Source organism: Medicago truncatula, chromosome 1 (assembly GCF_003473485.1).
Source record: "Medicago truncatula cultivar Jemalong A17 chromosome 1, MtrunA17r5.0-ANR, whole genome shotgun sequence".
Lineage (NCBI taxonomy): Eukaryota > Viridiplantae > Streptophyta > Magnoliopsida > Fabales > Fabaceae > Medicago > Medicago truncatula.
In genome coordinates, this window is record NC_053042.1 from 4,511,446 (window position 1) to 4,533,924 (window position 22,479).

A 22,479-nucleotide genomic window follows, 5' to 3' on the forward strand; every position below is an offset into this window, starting at 1 on the left:
GCTACTTGTTGAGAAGGTTAAACAGAAAATACAACTCACTCATTCATTGTCGTTCTGTGTTTGAAGATTGTCGTTTAAAGCACTCAACCTCTGAAAACTGCAATTTCCAAACCGAACGATATGGATCCCAAATTCACAGAAGTTTCTCAGTTGTTCGATCGTTTCAAAGCTGCTTTTCTCAGAAACGATTTCGATTCCGCTTCAAATCTCCTTTCCCAGCTTAAGGTAACACTCTAACCCTACTAAACCCTAGTTTCTTTCTTACCCTAATTTCAATGTTGTGGGTTGCTTTAGTTTTAGATCGTTATATTAAATTAATTATGTCAATTTTGATTTAATTAGTTAATTCGTATTAAAAAAATCAAGAGGGGTTGTTAGAAACTGTGTTTAATAAACCTTACTTATGGCAGCTTGATATAATATAGCTTCGATTTTTATTGACCCTGTTTGGGTTTAGCTTAGCTTATGGTAGCTTTTTTTAATTAAAATATGTTTATGATTCTTTACTTATGAAAAAGTTTTTATAAGGCAGATGGCATGATAGATGTTTTGAAAAAAAAAAAAAATTGATGTAGAAGTTAATCACAACTTATACCAGAAACTGTTGGAAAAACTTATAGATATTCTTGTGAAGTAAAATGGTTGTGGGTTGATTCAGTGTGAGACCGTTAATATCTATAAGAAAAACATATAGATATTACTGTCACACCCACATAAGTGTTTGTGAGAAACAGGGGTTTACTCTTGATTGGTACTGGTTGAGGTGAATTTTTGTGTTCTAGATTTGAAATTTAAAATATGCAGCCTAAAAAGAACAGATTTAGTGGTATGGTAGGTTGTTGGGTGGTCAATTTGGGAGTTTCTCTTCAAATCCAAACACCCAATAGAAAGGAAACTCTTGCTTTGAAAGCATTGTGTCTTGATACTTGTTAGTTATTGGGCTTATAGGATGACTTCGAGCAGCTTGAATTCATAGCTCTGGTTTATATTGACCCAGTTAGGATTTAGCTTCTAGCTTATGGGATTTTTTTGTTTGAATAAGTTTATGAATTGTGATTCTTTACCTATGAGAAAGGCCTTAAAAGGTAAGAACAGAGTTTTTGAAAAAAATTGAGATGTAGAAGTTAATTACAACTTATACAAGAAACTGTTGTTTAATAAACTCAGTTATTGTAGGGTTCCTTATCGTTTAGTTTTCCATAATTATTTGTCGAGAATTTTGTCCAAACTGGCTCATAGTCTTTAAAATAGCACCTAATTGCAGTTGCTTATTTCTGTTTTTTCAATTCTCAATGTAACTTTTTAGTGGCATTTTTCACTTGCAGGTGTTACTAACAGGGTTCAGAAGCCTTCCACCCTTGTTTGCAGATACACCTAATGCAGTTCAAGAGCTAACTATTGCAAGTAATACTCTTCATTCCATTCAGTTTCTATGGTGTTTTTTTACTCTTTCTTTGTTCATTCTCCAGCGTTGTTTTCTTACCCCTATTTTTTTAAATAAAAGAAGATCCACCTTATCAAATATCATATGAGTGAATCTTAAATTAGGTTGTATTTTAAATGACATTTTAATGGATCATCCTGGCTATGAGCTCTTTGTGATATAAATTTGAATTATTCTTTCATACCTCCTGTCATAGTTGGAAGTGGATCCTGTTTTGTTCTTCAAAGCATGGCAGTAGGATAGATAACCTTTCTGTCTGGTTTAAGGTGGAATTTCAAGTTAGCGTACTGCATGACAAAACTGTATATTAGAAGAGACAAGAAAATAGTTTTTATTTCTAAAATTGGAAGTGAGATAGATAACTTTTCTATCTGGTTGTGCTGGAATTGCAAATTAGCAAGTAATATTCTTCATTCAAATCAGTTGCTCTGGTCTTTTTCCCTTTCTCTTTGTTCATTCTCCTGCATTGTTTTCTAATCCGTATTTTTTGTTATTAGTAATAAAAGAAGATAAACTTCATCAAATATCATATGAGTGAATCTTAAATTAAATTAGGTTGGAAGTGGATCTTGTTTTGTTCTTCAAACCATGGTAGTAAGAAAGATAGATAAATTTTTCTATCTGGTTGTTGTGGAACTGCAAGTTAACCTTTGTCTTGCTGCATGACAAATACTGTATTTTAGAGGAGACAAAAAATACAAGTGTTTTTATACTAAAATTGGAAACTGTTTGATGCTTCAAGTTCAGTGTAATAAAATGATGAGCCATTTTCCATATCAATTATACAAAATAAAATACTGAAAACTTTTCTCCCATGACTCGATCATATTAATTAGAATGAATAAGATAATAACTGCTTGTCAGGTGAATAGGAAAAAGTTGCTAGCTATTAGTTCTTTGTCTGAAATGTTTTTTTTTCTTGTTGTTGAAAATTTTCAGGGGATATATACGAACATGCCGTTGTCCTTAGTGTAAAAATTGAGGATCAAGATGCCTTTGAAAGAGATTTCTTTCAATTGAAACCTTACTACACTGATGCACGGTAAATGATTCTTGCCCCTTTGTTTACAAGTACACAATATATGTTTCTAATCTCAGACTGTTGAATCCGGATCTAAAACAATAGACATGTCCTGATCACTTAACAATTGCCTTATAGTATATTACCTTGTAGTATATACCAAGAAACGTGAAAGTATTATGTATAACAGACTGTGATTCTATATCCAACTCATTATTTGCTTTCTTGTTGAGCTATTGTAATTTATGGTGACTTTTCATGTGTTGCAGTAATCGTCTTCCCCAATCTCCTCAGGAGTACCCAATACTTGGTCTCAACCTGTTGAGACTTCTTGTGCAGAATAGGATTGCTGAATTCCATACTGAATTGGAATTGCTTTCATCCACGGCTCTGGAGAATCCTTGTATTAAGCACGCTGTGGAGTTGGAGCAATCCTTTATGGAAGGGGCATACAACCGTGTCTTGAGTGCTCGACAGACAGTACCACATGAAACATATGTGTATTTCATGGATCTTTTGGCAAAGACCATCAGGTAATAATTGTTGTCAATATTTCTTATAGCCTACCTGATGATTGAACTCAGCTGTTAAATTGGAACTCCATCTATTTATTTTTGTTACTTCTGAAGTTGGACTTGGTTACTTTGTTTTTATCGTTCTCCTCGAAACTAATTTCTCAAACATAATTACTATAAACTTAAAGATATCTGTAGTATTGAAGTCTATTTTTTCGTAGTTCCTGCAATGAAAATTTGGCCGAAGCACAAAATCATTATTATAACCTTGAAGCTCGCACACCTCTGTTGTATAATGTTTTTCCATATTTGCACATCCATGTCAATTTGCTAACTAGTTTGTATCTTTAAACGTTCAGAGATGAGATAGCAGGATGCAGTGAGAAGGCATATGACTATCTTTCAATTAATGATGCTAAGCAGATGTTGCTGTTCACCAAAGACCAGGAACTCTTGGAATATATTAAGGAGGTGAGAAATGTCACTGTACATTGATGTTGTATAGTAAATATTAATTTCTGCCGTGAATGCGTAATTTTATCTTCTACGTTTCATGTTTCCAATCTACATTGCTCCTTTGCTTTTACTTGATAAGCCTGAATCTCTTTGCACGACATTGTTTTGTTCTCCGGTTCTAAAATTGGTATATCTACTGATTGCAGGAGCACCCTGAATGGGAAATCAAGAACGGTTCTGTCTATTTTCAAAAGGCAAAGGATTCTGCACCTTGCAAAGAAATACCCTCCCTGCAACTCATCAACCAAACACTTAGTTATGCTAGGGAGTTGGAGAGGATTGTCTGAAAAGAAATGGATGCAATGGCTTTTGTGTTTTCCAAGATTGCTAATACTGTCTAATGAAATTGTTTAGTTCTGATTCAGTGTGGAACTGTAAAATGACTATTCTCTTTATTTTGTTCATCTAGGTGCTGTATTGTTCCTTTGTGTACCCTTTTCTTTCTTCTTTACAGTGCTCAAAATCATTCTATACTTGTGTTGACTACTTGATGAATTTCAAATCCATTGTAAGGTTCATATTCAAATGAGGGTGATATGAATTTATTGCAGCCTTGTATTCTTTGATCACTTCAGAAAATTTAGAATGGTGGTGCGCAAGGCTGGTCGGATTTTCTGAAACGAATTACGGCCAATCATTTCATTTGCTAACTTGTTGTTGATTAAAGATTATCTTTGGATACATTATAATGAAGAGTGTGTGGATGAATGAAATGGAGTCCCTAAAAAAATTGAATGAAATGGGGTGAAATAGAACTGAACTTACATTTTAGTTCGTTGATATTATTTGATGTGGCGAAGCAAAGTTCTCAATTTTAGTGTATGAAAAAATAGTGAATGTTGTACCAAAAAAGAAAAAGAAAATAGTGAATGAAATTGATGCTCTTTTTTCTTTTTTTACGTGGATGAAATATATGGAAAATGCTATCAAGTGCTCTTGAAGCATTTATGAACCTCAAAGTAGAAATTTTATCAATTTTTAGAACATGTTGATCAATTATAAAAAAACAAAAAAGAAATTAATCAATCCAAATTTTATTTAAAACAGGAGAGGCTTGTTCCTATTTGAAGGTTGGTTCTTAGAATGCAAAAGGTATATATTTTCACATGTTTCTCTCGGTACCTTGTCGCAAAATATTGGAAAGGAAGATGATTAAACATTGACTAAACTTCAAAATAAGTAATTACAACAAAATATATCTATACAAGCTGCAACTTAAAGATATTACAACGTGTGAGCAATCTTTTAGGCCTTGAACGGTGCTTTTTGGTGTGTTATACATAAAATCTTGAAGGGGGTCAACACTTTGTTGAGCAACGGTTTGAGTAACAGTCACATGGGAGGACGTTTCAATGTTAACAACCATTCTGAGTCAAAAGAATTATATTGTTATAGTTACGGTAATTTACAGCAATAGTTGTTTCTTAGATTAATTGTCTCATCACATGTAGGATTAAATGTTATCTTGGTTGCATTAATGCGATTCTGAATGTGCAGTTTGTTTATAATTATCATATCAGCCACTTCATATAACAACATTAAGAAAAAAATACAATCATAACTACATCAAAAAAGCGATAATGTCAATGTATTTTATGGCTAAACATCAAACACAATAAAATCAACCAAATTAAGAGTATTGAAATATGATACTTAAAAAGCTAGACATATTTCAAATATAAGTCAAAATGGGTTAAGTTAAACTGCACTTTTCGACCCCTAAGTTTTAAAATGTTGCGATTTTAGCTCCTTATTAAAAAAAATTACAATTTTGGTCTTTTTCGTCCCAAAATTGCTGAGAAGATGCCACATGTCCCAAAAAAATGGCCATAATCGCAACTTTTTGAGAAGATAAGTGGTCAAAAAATCATATTTCCCTTATGTTACGGGGTCAAAAGAGCATATTTTCCTAAACATTGGGGATCACTTTTGTCAATTTTTTTTCATAGAGGGCCAAAATCGCAACTTTTTAAAACTTAAGGGGTGATTGTCCTCATCAAGTGCAATCACATTGAGTTTAGTGGATTTTTCATTATGATCATACTCGCGTTCACTACCAGTTGCATGTCAATGACATGTCTAACAGTGTAAATTTAACTCGACTATTACAAGTAAATAAGTAGATCTTAAACACATTGATCAAAATCAAAATTATAATTTTATCTAAAGTATTTTATGAACTTAAAAATTACTAACTAAGTAGTCATATCAAAACTGGCAATGGAAAGTAGAAAAGTGAAAAATTCTTTGTTCCAACCTATAATTTATGTTTGTAAGAATGCTTGACGTGGAATTGATTCATTCAACACGGGCCATTGATATTTTAAGTTTTGTGGTTAACTTGTGACATCGTCAATCTTTGCAAGTCCATGTTTGGAAGGAGTTATTTAGATGGATGTGATTGTCACATATTTCTCTTGCCATTTTTCAATCTCATTCGTTTGGTAAAGATTTGTATTGAGTGAAACGTATTGAACAACACTTAGAAACTTCTTCATAAGACAATACAATATGAGACATTAAATAAGTAGATTATGTCTTGTTTTACAATCTTGTGCAAGCTTCTTTTCCTAAATCATGTCCGATAATTGACAAACATCTTTAAATTTTCTTCCATCTTTGGTGTCAGAACGGAACCAAATAAACGTTTTCCCTGGTCTTTTCGACCGAAGTAAAGATTGTGTTGCATTCAATCTTTTACCATTAAGTTTAATATATGAGGGCAACAACGCATATGAAACAAATCTTCATTCAAAACAAAACAATAAGATGCAATCTTATCAAGCATACGATCAATAAAAACATCATTGATGCTACAACTATCAACGGTAAATGTTGACAATTTTCTGTCAGTATTCCAATAAATTAATCATTTTGATGAATTAAATTGTATGTGGTGCAAACACATAAATAAACCTAATACATGGACGCAATTAATTTAAATTACACTATGAAACTAAACATCACGTACAACAACCACATTATAGACGGAATAAATATAAATTATAGTATGAATCTAAACATCACATGCAATAACAACTTTATAACTATAATATAACATAAATGGAATGAATCAGAATTATAATATCTGCACGATGATTCGATATGCAAAATCCAATTTTCATCAATGAGATGAACTATTTCTACCATATATATCCTTCGTTATAATTGCTGGAAGTCCACACAATAATTATTGCCTCAGGGGAGGGGACTCCCTAATAAGCAAAAGATGTCAAACCTGTCATATTTAAAAATGTTTGTCCTCCATTCTTCTTCTTGCATCTCAATCTTTTGTTCCTTCTTTAAAAATGTTTGCATCTCAAACCAACGTTTGGAGGTTGTACATCTGAACATATGGATTTACATGGTGTAGTTGGATCTGATTGTACACATCTCTATCCCATACATAATTTAGCAACATGCAATTTTCAATGTTTCATGATCCTCATTTGGTTTTATCTAGTTGATGATAAAATTAAAAAAATAAAAATTTGATTAAACCTCCCTAATATTAATTCCATGTCTTTACCTTCATATTACTGTCATTCATTCTTTATTGATGTTAGATTAGAACACATGGATAAAGTTTTTCCTTTTGAACAAAATAATCTTTAAAGACCAAACCACATTTCACACCATCATTTTCTTTTTACAACGCCTAACCATGACGGCTCTCCGCATGGTTTCATTAAAAAAGAAATAATTTCAAGAGAAAGAAATGTAATGTCCTCACAAAAAGGAAGGAGAAAGTTTCACCGCATACGCTACAAAGTATGGTATGCACTAAGTTGTAGTTACAATTTTAATTTTCACACTTTAAGGTTGTAGTTGTTTGCAGGACATGTGCTAGCAATACTCAATCTAACCCTTTATATAAAAAAAATCATCATATTATTAGATGATACTCTCGAAGTGTCCCATTATTTTGTAATTGATACTCACTTAAAATGAAATTCATTCAATTAGAGAATAAATGTTCAATATAAAATATTAAAGTGAATATTACTACTACTGCGGACATGAACAATGCCCATATATGGAGTCAAATGCATAATGATGCGCTTAAGTCCAATTAAGGACCACCAACAACAAAAGAATAAGGCAACAAAGTCAATCCGAGCCCTCAAACTACATGAAAACAATCGTCCACCCCACACATTGTAAAAGGCGCAACCACCTATAAAAGGAACAATCCTCTGCAAAAAAAGTACACCGCTATTTTGAGGAAAACTCAAAATTCTTTAAAATCTTTTTAACTTAAACGTTGAAGCATCTCTATAAACGCACCATTTTACTCATATTTTGGGTCCACTCATCCTTAACTTTTCTCTAATTTCCTTTTATGGGAAAACCTTATGTTAATTATTTTTAATGAAAAAAAAAAAGATAATTAGAAAAAAGAAAAAGAGATATTTAGGTGAGCCGAATAGTGTGGCATAGTCTCTATTGATCCGGATTGTTATTATTCCACTACAAAACCAACCAAAACACGTGACACAGACGCATCTTATCAAACCACTATCCCCAGCTACAGCTAGGGTTTCTCCTTCTTCTTCCTCAATCCGATTCCAATTCCAGTTCCAGTTCCAATGGCCGACGAATCGCAATACGACTCAACTCCACCTTCCTTGAAACGCAAGTACGACGAACAACCACCGCCTCACTCACGAACCACCGGTTTCTCCGACGGACCTCCTCCTCCTTCTTACAACAACGTCCCCCCTCCCGCCACCGCTGATTTCGAACTCATCAAACAACGCGCTCAACAAGTAGCAGCTCGTCTCCTCTCCGGCGCCGCAGCTCCCTCTGATGTCGTCAAACGTACCAAATTCGACAACGGTCCTCCTTCCCCTTACGATTCCTCAGGTTAGGGTTTCACTTCTTTCATAATCAATTGAATTGAATTTTTCTAAATTTTAATTAATTGTAGGTTAAAACATGATTTTGGTTTTAATCTCTAGAACTTTTCTGTTTAGATTCAATATGCTTACTTTCACTTCCAGAGGAACTAAAATTGAGTCTAACATGTTTCGTTGCTCTTGGTATAATTGATTTTGCGAAATTGAAGTTTTTTATTCTAGAATTGGATTTAACACTTGAATTTATTGTACAATTCACTTTTACCTGAATGTATCCAAATATAAATCACTCCAAGATTGATTCTAGAGGTGTATAATTGACTTTGACATGTTTGTTTGCACTCCAGTATAATTGATTTTACCTCTTTAATCTATCCTACACGATTCTAGAAATTGGAGCTTTTGATTCTAGTATTGAATTTAAAACTCAAATTTACGTTCAACTCACTTTTACACTTGCATGTATATAAATATAAACCACTCTTCAACTCACTTTCAATTCAAGCAGAATTAATTCAATCAAAATCAACTAACTGAACATATACTTAGTCAATACAAATTCAAAAACTGTTAATTTTATTATTCCACTTTTCAACTCACTTTTAATTCAATCAGAATTAATTCAATCAAAATCAACTAACTGAACATATACTTAGTCTATACAAATTAAAAAACTGTTAATTTTATTATTTGGTTCTTGTTTAATTTCGATTATTTGGTAATTGGTGATGTAGATTTGAAGAGTCAATATGCAGCTCCTATGAGTATACCTTCGTATTCACATCAAGGGTCAAGCAAGAAGATTGAAATCCCTAATGGAAGGGTTGGTGTTATTATTGGAAAAGGTGGAGAAACTATCAAGTATCTTCAGTTGCAATCTGGTGCAAAAATCCAAGTTACCCGTGATATGGATGCTGATCCTAATTCTCCAAATAGATTGGTTGAGCTTACTGGTACTTCTGATGCTATTGCTACTGCTGAGAAACTCATCAAAGAAGTTCTTGCTGAGGTACCCTATTTTATCTATAGACTCTTTTCTAGTTAATTATCAAGTTGTTCATTCATATTTTATATGTTTAGAGATTTAAAATCTCTTAGGGTGTGTTTGTGAGTTGGTTTTTGGAGCCAAGAGCTTTGGAGGGTAAGTCTGTATTTGATTTTTTTTTTTAAGAACAACATGATACACGAGTGAATGAATGATATCATGTTCTTTTAATTTTTTTGAAATATCAAATATATCAAAATATAGACTTAGACCTTCAAAGTCATCTCCGAAAACCAACTCGCAAACACACCCTTATAGATCTAAAATTTAATGTCAGTGTCCTTGCATCTTAATTTGTATCTGAATATTTAATTTGGCGTAAAAGTTTTTGATAGGTGATATGAAGTTTGTTTCTGTTAAGTGTTTATACTATTTAGTTTGTGTTTTGTTTAAGACTCATTTGAAATAGTATGGATTTGAAATACACAGGACTGCTCAAGTATTTTTTGTGTAGATGTGATCATTGTACGGTGAAGTGATTTTTTTAATGAATCAGTTTCTTTTGGGATATTTGTGTTGTGTTTTTAACAGGCTGAATCCGGAGGTAATGGACTTGTTACTCGACGAATGACTGGGCAGGGTGGCGCTGATGAGTTTTCCATGAAGATTCCAAATAACAAGGTGGGCCTAGGAGTAATGTAAAAAACACATTTTTGTTGTGCGTTGGGTTCTTTTGGACTCAATCTTTCTTCTTTTTTCGTTGGGATGGTTTTTCCTGTGTCTACAGGTCGGTCTTATAATCGGTAAAGGGGGAGAAACGATAAAGAGTATGCAAGCTACAACTGGAGCAAGAATTCAGGTTTTCCTTCTTAAGCCATGCCTTCATTTTGTTTTGTTGTGCTTTGTAAATCACACGCTAAATCATCATCGTTGTTGTGGTTATTATTAAAGTTATTGGCTTTATACTTTACTCTTACTTCACAATTACTAATAATATTTGTCTACAACAATAGATGATGTTGAAGATGTGAAATTCCCTTATGTTATTGTTGTTCACGATGTTGTACTTGTATGTTCTTTCAGGTGATTCCTCTTCATCTTCCCCCAGGCGACACATCCACTGAAAGAACACTAAAAATTGAAGGGACCTCTGAACAAATTGAATCTGCAAAACAATTGGTTGATTCAATCCTCAGTGGCGAGGTATGTTTTGTACCCTATGCTTTACTGTTGGATTTGGCCTTGGTTATAGCTTGTTTAACTTGCCATGTGCCAAGTCTAGTTTTGCTTCGTAGTTTTATTCTCGTGCGCACCTTGTAGTTGTCTGTATCTCTGTAATCATTATTTATGTTAGATGGTTGAGATAGATAAAGTAGATGAGTTTGTGTTTAGAATACTGTCATTGCTTACTTATTGATGTTATAGAAGTATGCTATTCTCTTATGATTGCTGGGTGGGTGTTTATGAAGAAATCTTAAAACTCAATTCTTTCTTGGAGCCCACACAATAATTAAGCTTGTTCAGGTCATTTTTTTCTGTGATATTTGCTATTGTTCATGTATTGAAGGTGTCATAAGATCACGATTTTTACTTTGGTAGAGAAAAGTAGAATATGATTTGACTAAGATCGCGATTTTTACTTTGGTAGAGAAAAGTAGAATATGGTTCGACTTATCTTGACCTATGCAATCTGGCCACTTTCGGTTTTCAGTTCTTACTAATTGATTTGGGGTAATGCGTATTATTACGAACTTGTTTTCTATTTGCATTAAGCTTAGCCAAATGTTTAGATGGTAAGATAAGTAGCCATTTCTTCATGGCTAAGGTGTTGTCTATCTATAGAGTTTTTGGGGTAATGCGTATTATTACGAACTTGTTTTCTATGTGCATTAAGCTTAGCCAAATGTTTAGATGGCAAGATAAGTAGCCATTTCTTCATGGCTAAGGTGTTGTCTATCTATAGAGTTTTTGTTTTATATTGTAATATATTCAGAAGAGTATATACTCTCGTAGCCTTTGATTTATGTAAATCTGATTTAGGGAGCAAGTCACTGTTATATTTAACTATTAGTTGTGCTTGCTTTGTTTTAAAATCTTGTATCATAGTTATATTATTTTGGTATAGTCCTAAGTTTATCAAAACTATCTTGAACTTCTCAGTCCTTCTTGCTAACTCGGTTTTGTGTCTGTAGTCCACTATGATACATAAATAAATCTGCAGACTTTAGTAGTATTATGTATTCTTAGAATTGATTCGGGAGGATATTTACATCTATTTTATAGATAGGTTAATCTATTTTTGTGTCTAGTGATACCAATCTCCTCTGGTCAACCTGGATACTCATAGGAATTATAGCCTGTTCAACAGTCGTCTTATTAACTGTTGTTATTGATCTTATTATTGAAACAATTGTAGGGTTAGTTTGTATTGGACCATTAGTGACACTAACATGGAATCCCTTTGTTGGTTTTTCTTACACATGCAAGGGTATGGTTCTTAATCTCATTTTGATATTTATCTGAGCATCAAGTCTTATATTGGTTGATATGATGTCATCACTGGACTGTATATATTTATGTCCATGTCTATAGATGGTAAACTAGGCATCCTTTTTGACTGCCATTTTTCAGGTCAGTTTTCAAAAAGTAGTGCTTTCTCCTAGGGTCTGATACCCAACTTGTATTTGGCATAATAGCCTTAACCTCGTATACTGCTTAATTTTAAACTTCCCTTCCATATATTATTATTAAGTTCCTTTTTTCAACCATGATTGTTTAAGCTAACAATCAAAAACACATATTATCATTATTTTAAACAATGCTAGTTGTGTTGATTAGTTCATTGTGGGAAATATTTATGATATAAAGGTCAATATTGTTGTCCTCGTGTCATATGCTGGAGTTAAGTTTGGCATGACAACCTGCAGCTAACACATTGTCATTCTTTTACACAATGCTAGTTGTGTTGATTAGTTCATTGTGCGAAATGTTTATGATGTAAACATGAATAATGTTGTCCTCGTGTTGTATGCTGGAGTTATGTTTGTAATGACAATGACAACCTCTTATTTCAACATCCCATTTCAACCTTGATTTACGTTATAACTAACAATTACATCATCACATGTCTTCTTTCTTTCACACAATGCTAGTTGTACTGATTAGTTCGTTGTTGGAAATATTTATGGTATAAACTTCAATAATGTTGTCCTCGTGTTATATGCTGGAGCTATGTTTGGCATGATAACCTAAAGCTTTTTATTCTGAAACTCTTATTCCAACATCCCGTTTTATAGTTGTTAAACTAGTATTATTTGTTTAATTTCTGCTGTTAAATTATTAGGCAGTTGTTTCTCGTATGTGCTTTTAGTTGTTAAGCATTTTCGTTGTACAATATCTTCTTACTGTAGCAAGACAATTTGGCTCTTCTCATAAATTTAATTGTCTCCACTCGTCTTTATCCCTTGATTTTCTTTTGGCTCATATTGTTGTTGGTTTATACATACTTTTATTTGAGGGTTCCGGTCAAGTTTGTTCTCCTAGATTATTGGGTGAAGTTTGGGGGAGGACAACTATTACGTACTTCTATCTGATGGTTCCAGTCAAGTTTGTTTTCTTAGATTATTGGGTGATGTGTGGGGGAGGACAATTTTCTATTTGCTTGTAGCAAAGGTTTGTGAAGTTAATTGTCTTGACAGTTTGTATATGTTGGAGTCATGGTTGCCGCTGCTTATTCAGTCTATATGTAAGTCCCTACATTTAGCTTGTTTAGTCGATGAGAATGATTATAATATTACCATATCACCCCATATTTTGCAATAGAATTGTAGTAAAGTACCCAGTATTTTGAGATACAACATAGTGTATTTCCTTGAGGCAATGAATATCATATGCTTGTCTACTTCTGTGGTTTGTGCTTTCCTTTTGTACCCATTCATTTCGAATAGGGAGAGGGTGTGCTTCTGCTGGAGTAACTCAGTTATGTCTCGATCTGGTACACGGTATGTTGGCCTTTATACCCCTTTCTAATCCCATATGGTATCTGATAATGTAACATACCCTTAATATTGTGTTATTTATATGTTGATTTATATGTGATGTATGTTTTGCTTGTCTATCTGTTTATATATCTACTGCTGTATGTAATACTATGTCTTGGGTGAGTTCATTTGTATTTATTTGTGGTAACAATTTTTCTTTTTGCAGAATCGTCTTAGAAATCCATCAATGTCCGGTGGTTACTCTCAGCAAGGTTACCAAGCTCGGCCACCCTCTAGCTGGGCTCCCCCTGCCGCTTCTCAACAACCTGGTTATGGCTATGCACAACCTGGAGCATACCCTGGTCCAACACCTCAGTACAATGTGCCTCAGCAAGCTTATGCAGGTTATCCTCCCCATTCAGCTGGTGGATATTCTACCAATTGGGACCAGTCCACTGCAACTACCCAACAGTCTACCTATGATTATTATAATCAACAGCCTCAACAACCGCAGAATCCTGGTGGTCCTGCACCTCCAGCTGATGGGACTGCTTACAATTACAGCCAACCACCTTCCGCTGGTTATAACCAACCGGGACAGGGATATTCTCAGGATGGCTATGGTGCATATCAACAACCTCCACAATCAGGATATGCTCAGCCAACATCATATGATCAGCAGCAAGGCTATGGGTCAGCTCAAGAGGGCCAAACTACCACCAACTATGGATCACAAGGACAAGGGGATGCAACCCAAGTTCCACCTGTCCAACCTTCCCAACAAGGTTATGGCAGCAGCCAACAGCCTAGCCCAAACGCTGCTAAGTATCCACCACAAGGGGCTGCTCAGCCAAGTTATGGGGTACCACCAACCTCCCAAACTGCATATGGCAGTCAACCTCAAACACAGTCTGGTTATGGACCCCCTCAAACTCAAAAGCCAAGTGGTACTCCACCTGCATACGGTCAATCACAGTCACCTAATGCTGCTGGAGGCTATGGTCAGCCGGGGTATCCTCCTTCCCAGCCCCCTCCTTCTGGATATTCCCAACCGGGGTATCCTCCTTCCCAGCCCCCTCCTTCTGGATATTCCCAACCTGGTTATGGTCAGGCACCACAATCATACAACAGTGGTTCCTATGGTGCTGGTTATCCTCAGGCCCCAGCATATTCTGCTGATGGTAATGCAAGTGGGAATGCCCGTGGTGGCAGCTATGATGGAGCACCTGCACAGGGAGCTCAGCAGGCTAGTGTTGCTAAGTCACCTCAGAGCTGATGCACTAGTATGTTAATTTCGTTCTGAATGGATGTTTTTATTTTAATTTTTGATGTATTAATGACTTGTTTACCCAGCTTTGCAACTTTGAGATTGACATTCCTTGTGTTAAATTAGTTTATTTTGATCTCTTTATAAACTACTGAGTTTGCATGTAAACTTGCTGAATATTTGGCGTACTTAAAAATTGAAAAATGGAACAAATCTGATAGGAGGTTGGTTATTCTGCATACCTGGTTGTTGGAAATTGTCGAAAAGAATCAGACCCAGGAACTGTATTTTGTGGCAACCGTGAGACACATATAAACCTATTTTGGTACATCAAACATAGCAAGATCAAACTTAGCAAGCAGTTAATTTAGAAAAAAAAAAACTTAGCAAGTTGTAATTCCAATTCGAATTTAGATTCAGTTAGTAGGTTTATATGTGAATTTAATCAAAAAAATGAACATAAAAGTGATCCTAACGGCAAATGATAGTCTTCTGAATTAGTAGCAGGTAAAATCCAAAAATAAATGAAAAATAATCTTTTTGTTCCATTATAATCGTTATAAAATGGTTTCAAAAAGATAGTTACTTTTAATTTTCAACGTTAACTTCATTGAGTAAAATTATCATTTTCTTTTCTTAGTTTATCATATTTTCTAATGCAATAAAATAACTCGAACTACGGCATCAAGCATGTGTAACCTCAATACAAAATATTAAAAGCATGTGTAACAATACAAAATGTAAGAAATAAGCATGACAACAAAATCCATCCGTGGATAACCATAATTTAATTTGTTTTCTTTGATTTAAAATACAGATGCGGGGTTGTTAACGGGGATTATATGTATCTACCTTAAACTCGTTCACGTATCTATTTCTGAATATAGATATTCAACATTCAAACATGTAAATGTCATCTATACTTTTGAGATATTTTTGAACTTGTAATCAGTGTAAACATCACAAATGGATAAGATTAATTGAAAAAACTGATGGAAATTAATTTATGGTAGTAGGTTATAGATTTGGTACCAGTTTGAGATAGATTCAAGTTTGAGGATGAAAAAAACAATTTATTAAATAATAATTTCACTAGGATGTGAACGGAACAAAATACCTGAATCTATCGAGGACAAAAACAAGGTTTAATTTATCATCCCATTAGAGATTGAATAAGGTAAGAAGTAGGTATACGGGATTTGGAAATGAAGATGTGAATGTGAAAGCTCCTTCCCACTTCCCATTTCCATGCCTAGTAAAAATATGGTGGGAATAGAGCACTTTGAACGACTTTTTGGGAATTAAGTTTAAGCACTTACCTAATGGTTCTCTCCTTCTCTTCCAGGGCAAATATCTCAAGAGATTTACTAGCTAAAACTAACATGCAGGAAGCCAAATCTTTACCTTGTCACATGATAACGAGGTGTAAGCTATCTAAAACTAGCACATATACCTTCTTTAATCCTACACTCTATAAGTATATTGTGGGGGCATTTCAATATGTGATGTGATACTCACTGTTGTAATCATTCAAGAAATTTAGCCAGTAAAAAGTCAAAGCTTAGCATTCTTAAATTCTTCCAACTATCTCTAACAAATTCTAGCACAATTTATAGAAATTCAACCGTAAATGTTACTCCCTCCGTCCCAATTTAATTGAGCCATTTGTTCATTTCACACTTATTAAGAAAAATATATTAGTGAATGAGAGAGAAAAATGGGTTTGAGTACCTTTGTTAAGTATTGGTCCATTCTTCTTTATCATAAATGTAAAGTAGAATATATTGTATTGGAAGTGGTGAAAGTAGTATTAATTAGAGTTATAATTGGAAAAAAATAATTAATATTGTATTGGAAAGTGAAATGACTCAATTATTTTGAGACACTTTTTTATTGAAAATGACTTAGTTATTATGGAACAGAGGGAGTAAAATATATACTCAAGTAACTTTTTAATTATGAGGTGATTGTGATTATATAATTCCAATCTTAATCACACATACACGATTGTATGATGAAGACTAACTCCTTTAGTTTTAGTAAAAGTTAACTCATTTCGTTCACACCTAAAGGTCTGTCAACATATATCACATAAAGATTTATCTGTTAAGAATTATTTTTTTCATAAATAGACGACCAATATTAGTCATTTAGCCATCGCATAAAAACTTCAAATAAGTCGCATGGTTTTATGTTTTGATTATGACCAATCATATCATATATATTGATATAATGACTAAGATAATTTATTATCGAAGAGAAATGATATTTGTACAACCAGTTTTGACAACTTTTGTAACAACTTTCTGTCTCATATTTACATTATGTTTTTACTTTCTCTTTTTATTGCTTTGATTTTTGTGTCAATACCATTTTTCCTTTGTAAAATTATGGTTGTTCCAAAAATTGTCATCAAATGGTTGTTCAAATAACACAACTCATTGAAAAAGAAGAAAGAATGGCAAAATCCCACTTCAGTCAATTTTAGCTCTCCTCTCAAAATATGTACACTTCTCCATTAAAAGCTCTCTTATTCCTTTGTCGAAACAAACAAAACAAATATTAAATATATAAATAGTGCTAACAACACTTTTTTCTAAACACTTTCTCTAATAGTCATTCCTCTTAAATATATACAATCTCTCCTCCCTTTCATTTCGAATAAAAGTTTTTTGAAAAAAATTGTGAGCTGTAGATAGAAGCAAGTAAGATATAAGATTGTTATTTTTCAAAACACTAGTATTTTTCTGAGGGGAAATCACGATTATTGTAAAATTCATCTTTCAAATTCATATTTTTCATCATTACACGTTTAGCTACTATAAATTCAACTTCATATCATTGATATATATATATATATATATATTTTAATTTACACAGTATCCGTAGAGTTCATATTTTTATAGTTTATGTTTTTCTTTACTAGTGTAAAAGTCATCTTTACGATATTGATATTTTTTGTAAAATTGTATACCATAAAAACAATTTTCGTACCAAGTGCGAAAATCTTGAAAAGAAAAACAAAGATAGAATTTGCGAGACATTTTTGGAATAAATAGAAATTGAAGTGATAATTCTTTTCTTTTGGCAATTTTAAGAGATAAAGTCTCCATTTGTCCTGGGCAATAAATAATAATTTTTAAAAATAATGGAAAATTTATATTCAGGACATTACTCTATGGGCCATAAGTTTTGCTCAAAAACTCATATATTGATCAGAATGTATTTCTGTCAAAAAAAAATTCTTCAAACTTTTTTCTTTACTCAAAAATCAAAATCCGTCGAAAATTATCTTTTGATCAATTTTTTTCAAGGTTAAGAAACCTGGAGGGAGGGTACATGGAGCAATTGCCATTTATTCATGGGTAAAACACCCAAACCAAATTAAACGTATTTGATCTTGTTGGCCCATAACAACATTAGGGTTTCCGCCTAAGTGTATATATTACCACTTCTTCTGGCGTTGGCCACTCACTCTAACACAGATGCATAAAGCTACAATCTTACACTTTCCTAACATAGCATAGATTTCAATGTTTTATTGTTAGATTTTTTTTTTTGTGTCTTTCTCTTCCTCCATCTCAGGTCTAGTTTTGGTTTAGGTGTTTAATATCATGAATCAATTAACTATTAGAATGATGATGATATGAAAAATGAAAGGCTCTATTTTTTCGAGTCAACAGCAGGGGCTTATATTTAATAGTCACCTGACTGCCGCTTAGAGCCTAAATTAAAAATTACCAGATGAAGATCCTTGAAACAAATTTCAATAGTTTCAAGACACAATTTCTGGTTAAACTCATTAATTATTTACTATTAGTTTTTGTTATTTTCATTGGCATTTAAGTCAGACACGGGTGCTTGTTGATTAATTTCAAAATAAGCTACCTTTTGCAGTGTGCCTATATACAAATTGGCTATTGATTCACGATTGGAGGAACCTTATCTTTTATGGTTCCCTTCAAATTTCAATCAGCTATATTTGTTATTTTCTTTTTGTTAAGAGGTAGATTTGTTTTTGTTGCACTGAATTGGTCTTTTGTTCGATCAACATATAGATCTGCTTTGACATGCCTAAGAAAAATATTGTAAACAAAGAGCAAAGCATCATCATCTAATGTTCTTATCTTTAAGAAAAGAATATGTTGCTTAAGTGACTTTGGCCTTGCTTGGTTAAACAACTTATAACATAAGCACTTATGTTTTGTCAATTTTTTTTTTTTTTTTTTTTTTTGTATAAGCTTCTTTATATTAAATTATAAATAAAGTTATCTCGTTTTTTTAAGTTGTTTTTATAAACTATCTCTAAAGATCTTGTGAAATCAAGCTAAAAACAATTGATAAACAATGTCATAAGTTCTTCTAATTAGTCATACAAAACTTATGTGTTTAAATAAGCCGATCTAAATTGCACTGAATGTTATTTTAAAATCGGTTGTTAATTGAGCTTCAGTGAGGTTATAGTAGGAAAAAAAACATTTGGCAGCTGGAAGGTGTAGAATCAGGTTTTAATTATGGACTAATTACACGACCATGTCCGATAAAATGACGGAAAATATTGTATTGATCAACCCTAACTGCAACAAAGTATATTGAGTATTGTGGGGGTGAAAGTATATCTGGAGTATCAATTGGGGTTGGTTATAGAATACTTTTCTACCATGGAACTGTATAATCGATCAGAATTAGCTTATTTTAATCTCTGCTAAACGATTTTAGTCTACGTCCCCCAGTTAATTTGACCTTTATACAACGTTTTTCTATCCTTAATTGTTTTAGTTATTTGATAAGAGACCCGTGCATTCGCACGCGTCCAAGAGAATTTCGAAAATTATTGTCGGTAAACATAAAAGAAAATAAATATTTGTACTCAATAAAGATGAGTGTTATTTAAATAATTATTTGGTTGACAACGTATAAGACAATCATAATTTACAAAGAAAAAATATGTATTTACACAGAAACCAAAGCAATTGAGAGATAAAGTAAAAAATAATATGAGTAAGAGAGAGAAAATTATCGAGTAAATAGTCAATTTCCCCTTGAAATTGTAAGTTTCATCAATTACCCTCCTGAAATTAACAAAACTTCAATTATCCCCCTGAAATTTCACAACGTTAGTCAATTTACCCCCTCCGTCAAATTTTTCAGTGAACATGACGTTTTGCAAATACTCCCCCTGAAGTTTTGCACTTATGTGCAAAATGCCCCCCAAACTTAAAAATTTATATTATTTTTTTCTTAAAAACAAACAATTAATAGTTAAATATTAAAGCTAACTATTAATTTTGAAGTTTGGAAAAACTACATACATATATACATCAAAATAGGGAAAAATGTGTATTTTTAAAGTGACAATAATGATTATTTTTAATAGACAAATTATTATTTTTAGAGGTTTATAAACAAATTAATAATCAGATTTAAATTTATATTTTCTCCTTCACCATCTTAGTCTTTTAACTCCTCCAACTCCTTCAACAATTTGCTCAAACCATTTAAACTACACAACCCCCAATAATAATCCACAAATCATCCCATTATTGTTACTTTAAAAAATACATATTTTTCCCCATTTTGGAGCCTATTTTGATGTATATATGCATGTAGTTTTCCCAAATTCCAAAATTAATAGTTAGTTTTAATATTTAACTATTAATTGTTTGTTTTTAAGAAAAAAATAATATAAATTTTTAAGTTTTGGGGGCATTTTGCACATAAGTGCAAAACTTTATGGGGGTATTTGCAAAACGTCATGTTCACTAACAGAAAAATTTGACGGAGGGGGTAAATTGACTAACGTTGTGAAATTTCAGGGAGGTAATTGAAATTTTGTTAATTTCAAGGGGGTAATTGATGAAACTTACAATTTCAAGGGGGAAATTGATTATTTACTCGAAAATTATCATAAAAGTTGTCACAAAATGGATGTTCAAATATCATTTCTCCTCAACAAACTTTAAGTTTTCAAAATCTTCTTTGAAAACGACATTGGTGGTACACTTCAATGCTTGATTTTTGTTTTCATGAATTACTATCTTAAGATCTTTTTTGCTCTTTGCCTTTGATATTGTCACATACAATTAACCATGACTAAATACACTTCGAGGAAGATATAATCCAACGTAATCAAGTGATTGTCCTTGAGATTTGTTGCTTGTCATTGCATAACAAACAATAATTGGAAATTGCCTTCTAGTCTAGATAGTTTGAATGGTCATGGAGAATGTGGATTCTCTTCATTGAGAATTCTCTCAAGTGGAATCCCAGCCATTAAATACGAGAGAAAAAGTGAGAATTAAATTACAAGAATTCTCTCAAGTGGAATCTCAACCATTTTAATGATAGAGATTGAAAATGGAGAAAAGCTGAGAGAATTTTCACTAGAGAAAATCTAAATCCGTATAAACTTGCACATGTATGTTAATAAGTTCATAATAGTAACTTTGTATTTGAACTTTGCATTCGATATTAAAGGAGGTATGCTATTTTGCTTGTAGATAAATCTAATGGTGAAGAATTATTCCTGCGTTTCATTAAACTGTGATTCGTAACAAGAAGCATTTTTCATATTTAATAGCTAAAAACTATTTGGGGTTGGCTTGAGATCTTGAAGTTTGCTCCCTCTCAATGTCTCATGTTCAATTCTCTCTCGTGCCAATTTTTGTGGGCATACAAAACTTTGCTTTGACTTTAAATTGGGTCTCACAAGTGGGTGGTGGATCGGTGCCTTCAGATTAATCGATTCTTAGATCGGATACCAATTTTATTTTTAAAAAAGAAGCTAAATAGCGCCTCTATATTTAACTTGTATCAAATAAGTCTCTCGCTCAAATTTTACCGTTATACAATGTTAAACTTGTTTTTCCATGCATGCGATGTACTTCCTCCGTTTCAAAATGAGTGTCGCTTTAGTCAATTGCATACAGATTAAGAAATGAAATAATGTTGTCCAAAGATATGATACTTATACTAAAATAGCCTCGTTAGTTATTGGTGCATTTGTCATCATTAGAAATTAAAGTACAAAATGATACTTTGGAAGTTGTGTGGATAATAATAATTAAGGGTACTATTGGAAAAAAGTAAGCAATAGTACATTGAAAAGTGAGAATGACATTTTTTTTAAAACAAATTATTTTTTCTAAAGTGACACTCATTTTAAAATGGAGAGTATTTTGTTCATTAAAAAATCTTCAAACTCCGAAACCCATTAATGTTCAACCCTTCTTCAGCCCCACCCATCACTCCATCATCATCCCTTCTCCAAGGACAAAATTTGAGGAGTAGGAGGGTGAATTTTCAGAATGTAGTTGAAAATGTTGAGCAGCAATGAATGGACTCAAATTAGTAAAGAACTTTCCGAAGAAATATTTGTCAATTTGAAGAGTAGACATAGGAATTACAAGCGAGTAGTTTAATTACGATTTGTAACATCAATAAAGTTCGACTTGTATTTTTTTGGATTTTATTTTGTTCCAATGAAGTGTTAATTAAACTTGTTTTTTATATTTCATTGAATTTGGCCACTTATGTGTTGCACATGCTTATTGTTCTTGAAAATATTTATACAGCACAGGTTCAATAGTGTAAGAGAAATCAAGGTTGCAAACTTGGGAACATGGAGAGACAATAGAGGTTTTTGATCGTATTAAACAATTGTCATACATGGCCATGGATCATTTACAAAATTACAATTAAGGAAGGAAGGAACACAAATTTAATTTTGATCTAACTGGCTTATTTTAATGTGTTTAAAAATCGTCCTTTGTAAATGAGTTTCAAGGAGCTTAATATATTTGCTTATTTTCACTTAAATAAACCAAATAATTTGCTAACAACATAAAAATATGAACAAAATTTATTGTTGTTTTCTAATGACAAAGGTGATT

At 32.8% G+C, this 22,479-nt stretch overlaps 2 protein-coding genes across 2 annotated transcripts; both read left to right on the top strand.

Moving 5' to 3' along the window:
* Positions 1-20: 20 nt before the first annotated feature.
* Positions 21-4,065, top strand: LOC11438262 (26S proteasome non-ATPase regulatory subunit 8 homolog A). Its single transcript, XM_003588990.4, has 6 exons — positions 21-225; positions 1,326-1,404; positions 2,384-2,486; positions 2,735-2,998; positions 3,340-3,451; positions 3,643-4,065. The coding sequence occupies exons 1-6, from the start codon at positions 121-123 to the stop codon at positions 3,781-3,783; spliced, it is 804 nt and encodes a 267-aa protein (XP_003589038.1). The 5' UTR covers positions 21-120; the 3' UTR covers positions 3,784-4,065.
* Positions 4,066-7,934: 3,869 nt separating this feature from the next.
* On the top strand, positions 7,935-14,826 carry LOC11420367 (far upstream element-binding protein 2). The gene is made up of 6 exons (XM_003588991.3): positions 7,935-8,362; positions 9,090-9,364; positions 9,932-10,021; positions 10,128-10,199; positions 10,424-10,543; positions 13,547-14,826. Exons 1-6 carry the CDS (start codon positions 8,086-8,088, stop codon positions 14,594-14,596), a joined length of 1,884 nt encoding a protein of 627 aa, XP_003589039.2. The 5' UTR covers positions 7,935-8,085; the 3' UTR covers positions 14,597-14,826.
* The last annotated feature ends 7,653 nt before the right edge of the window (positions 14,827-22,479 follow it).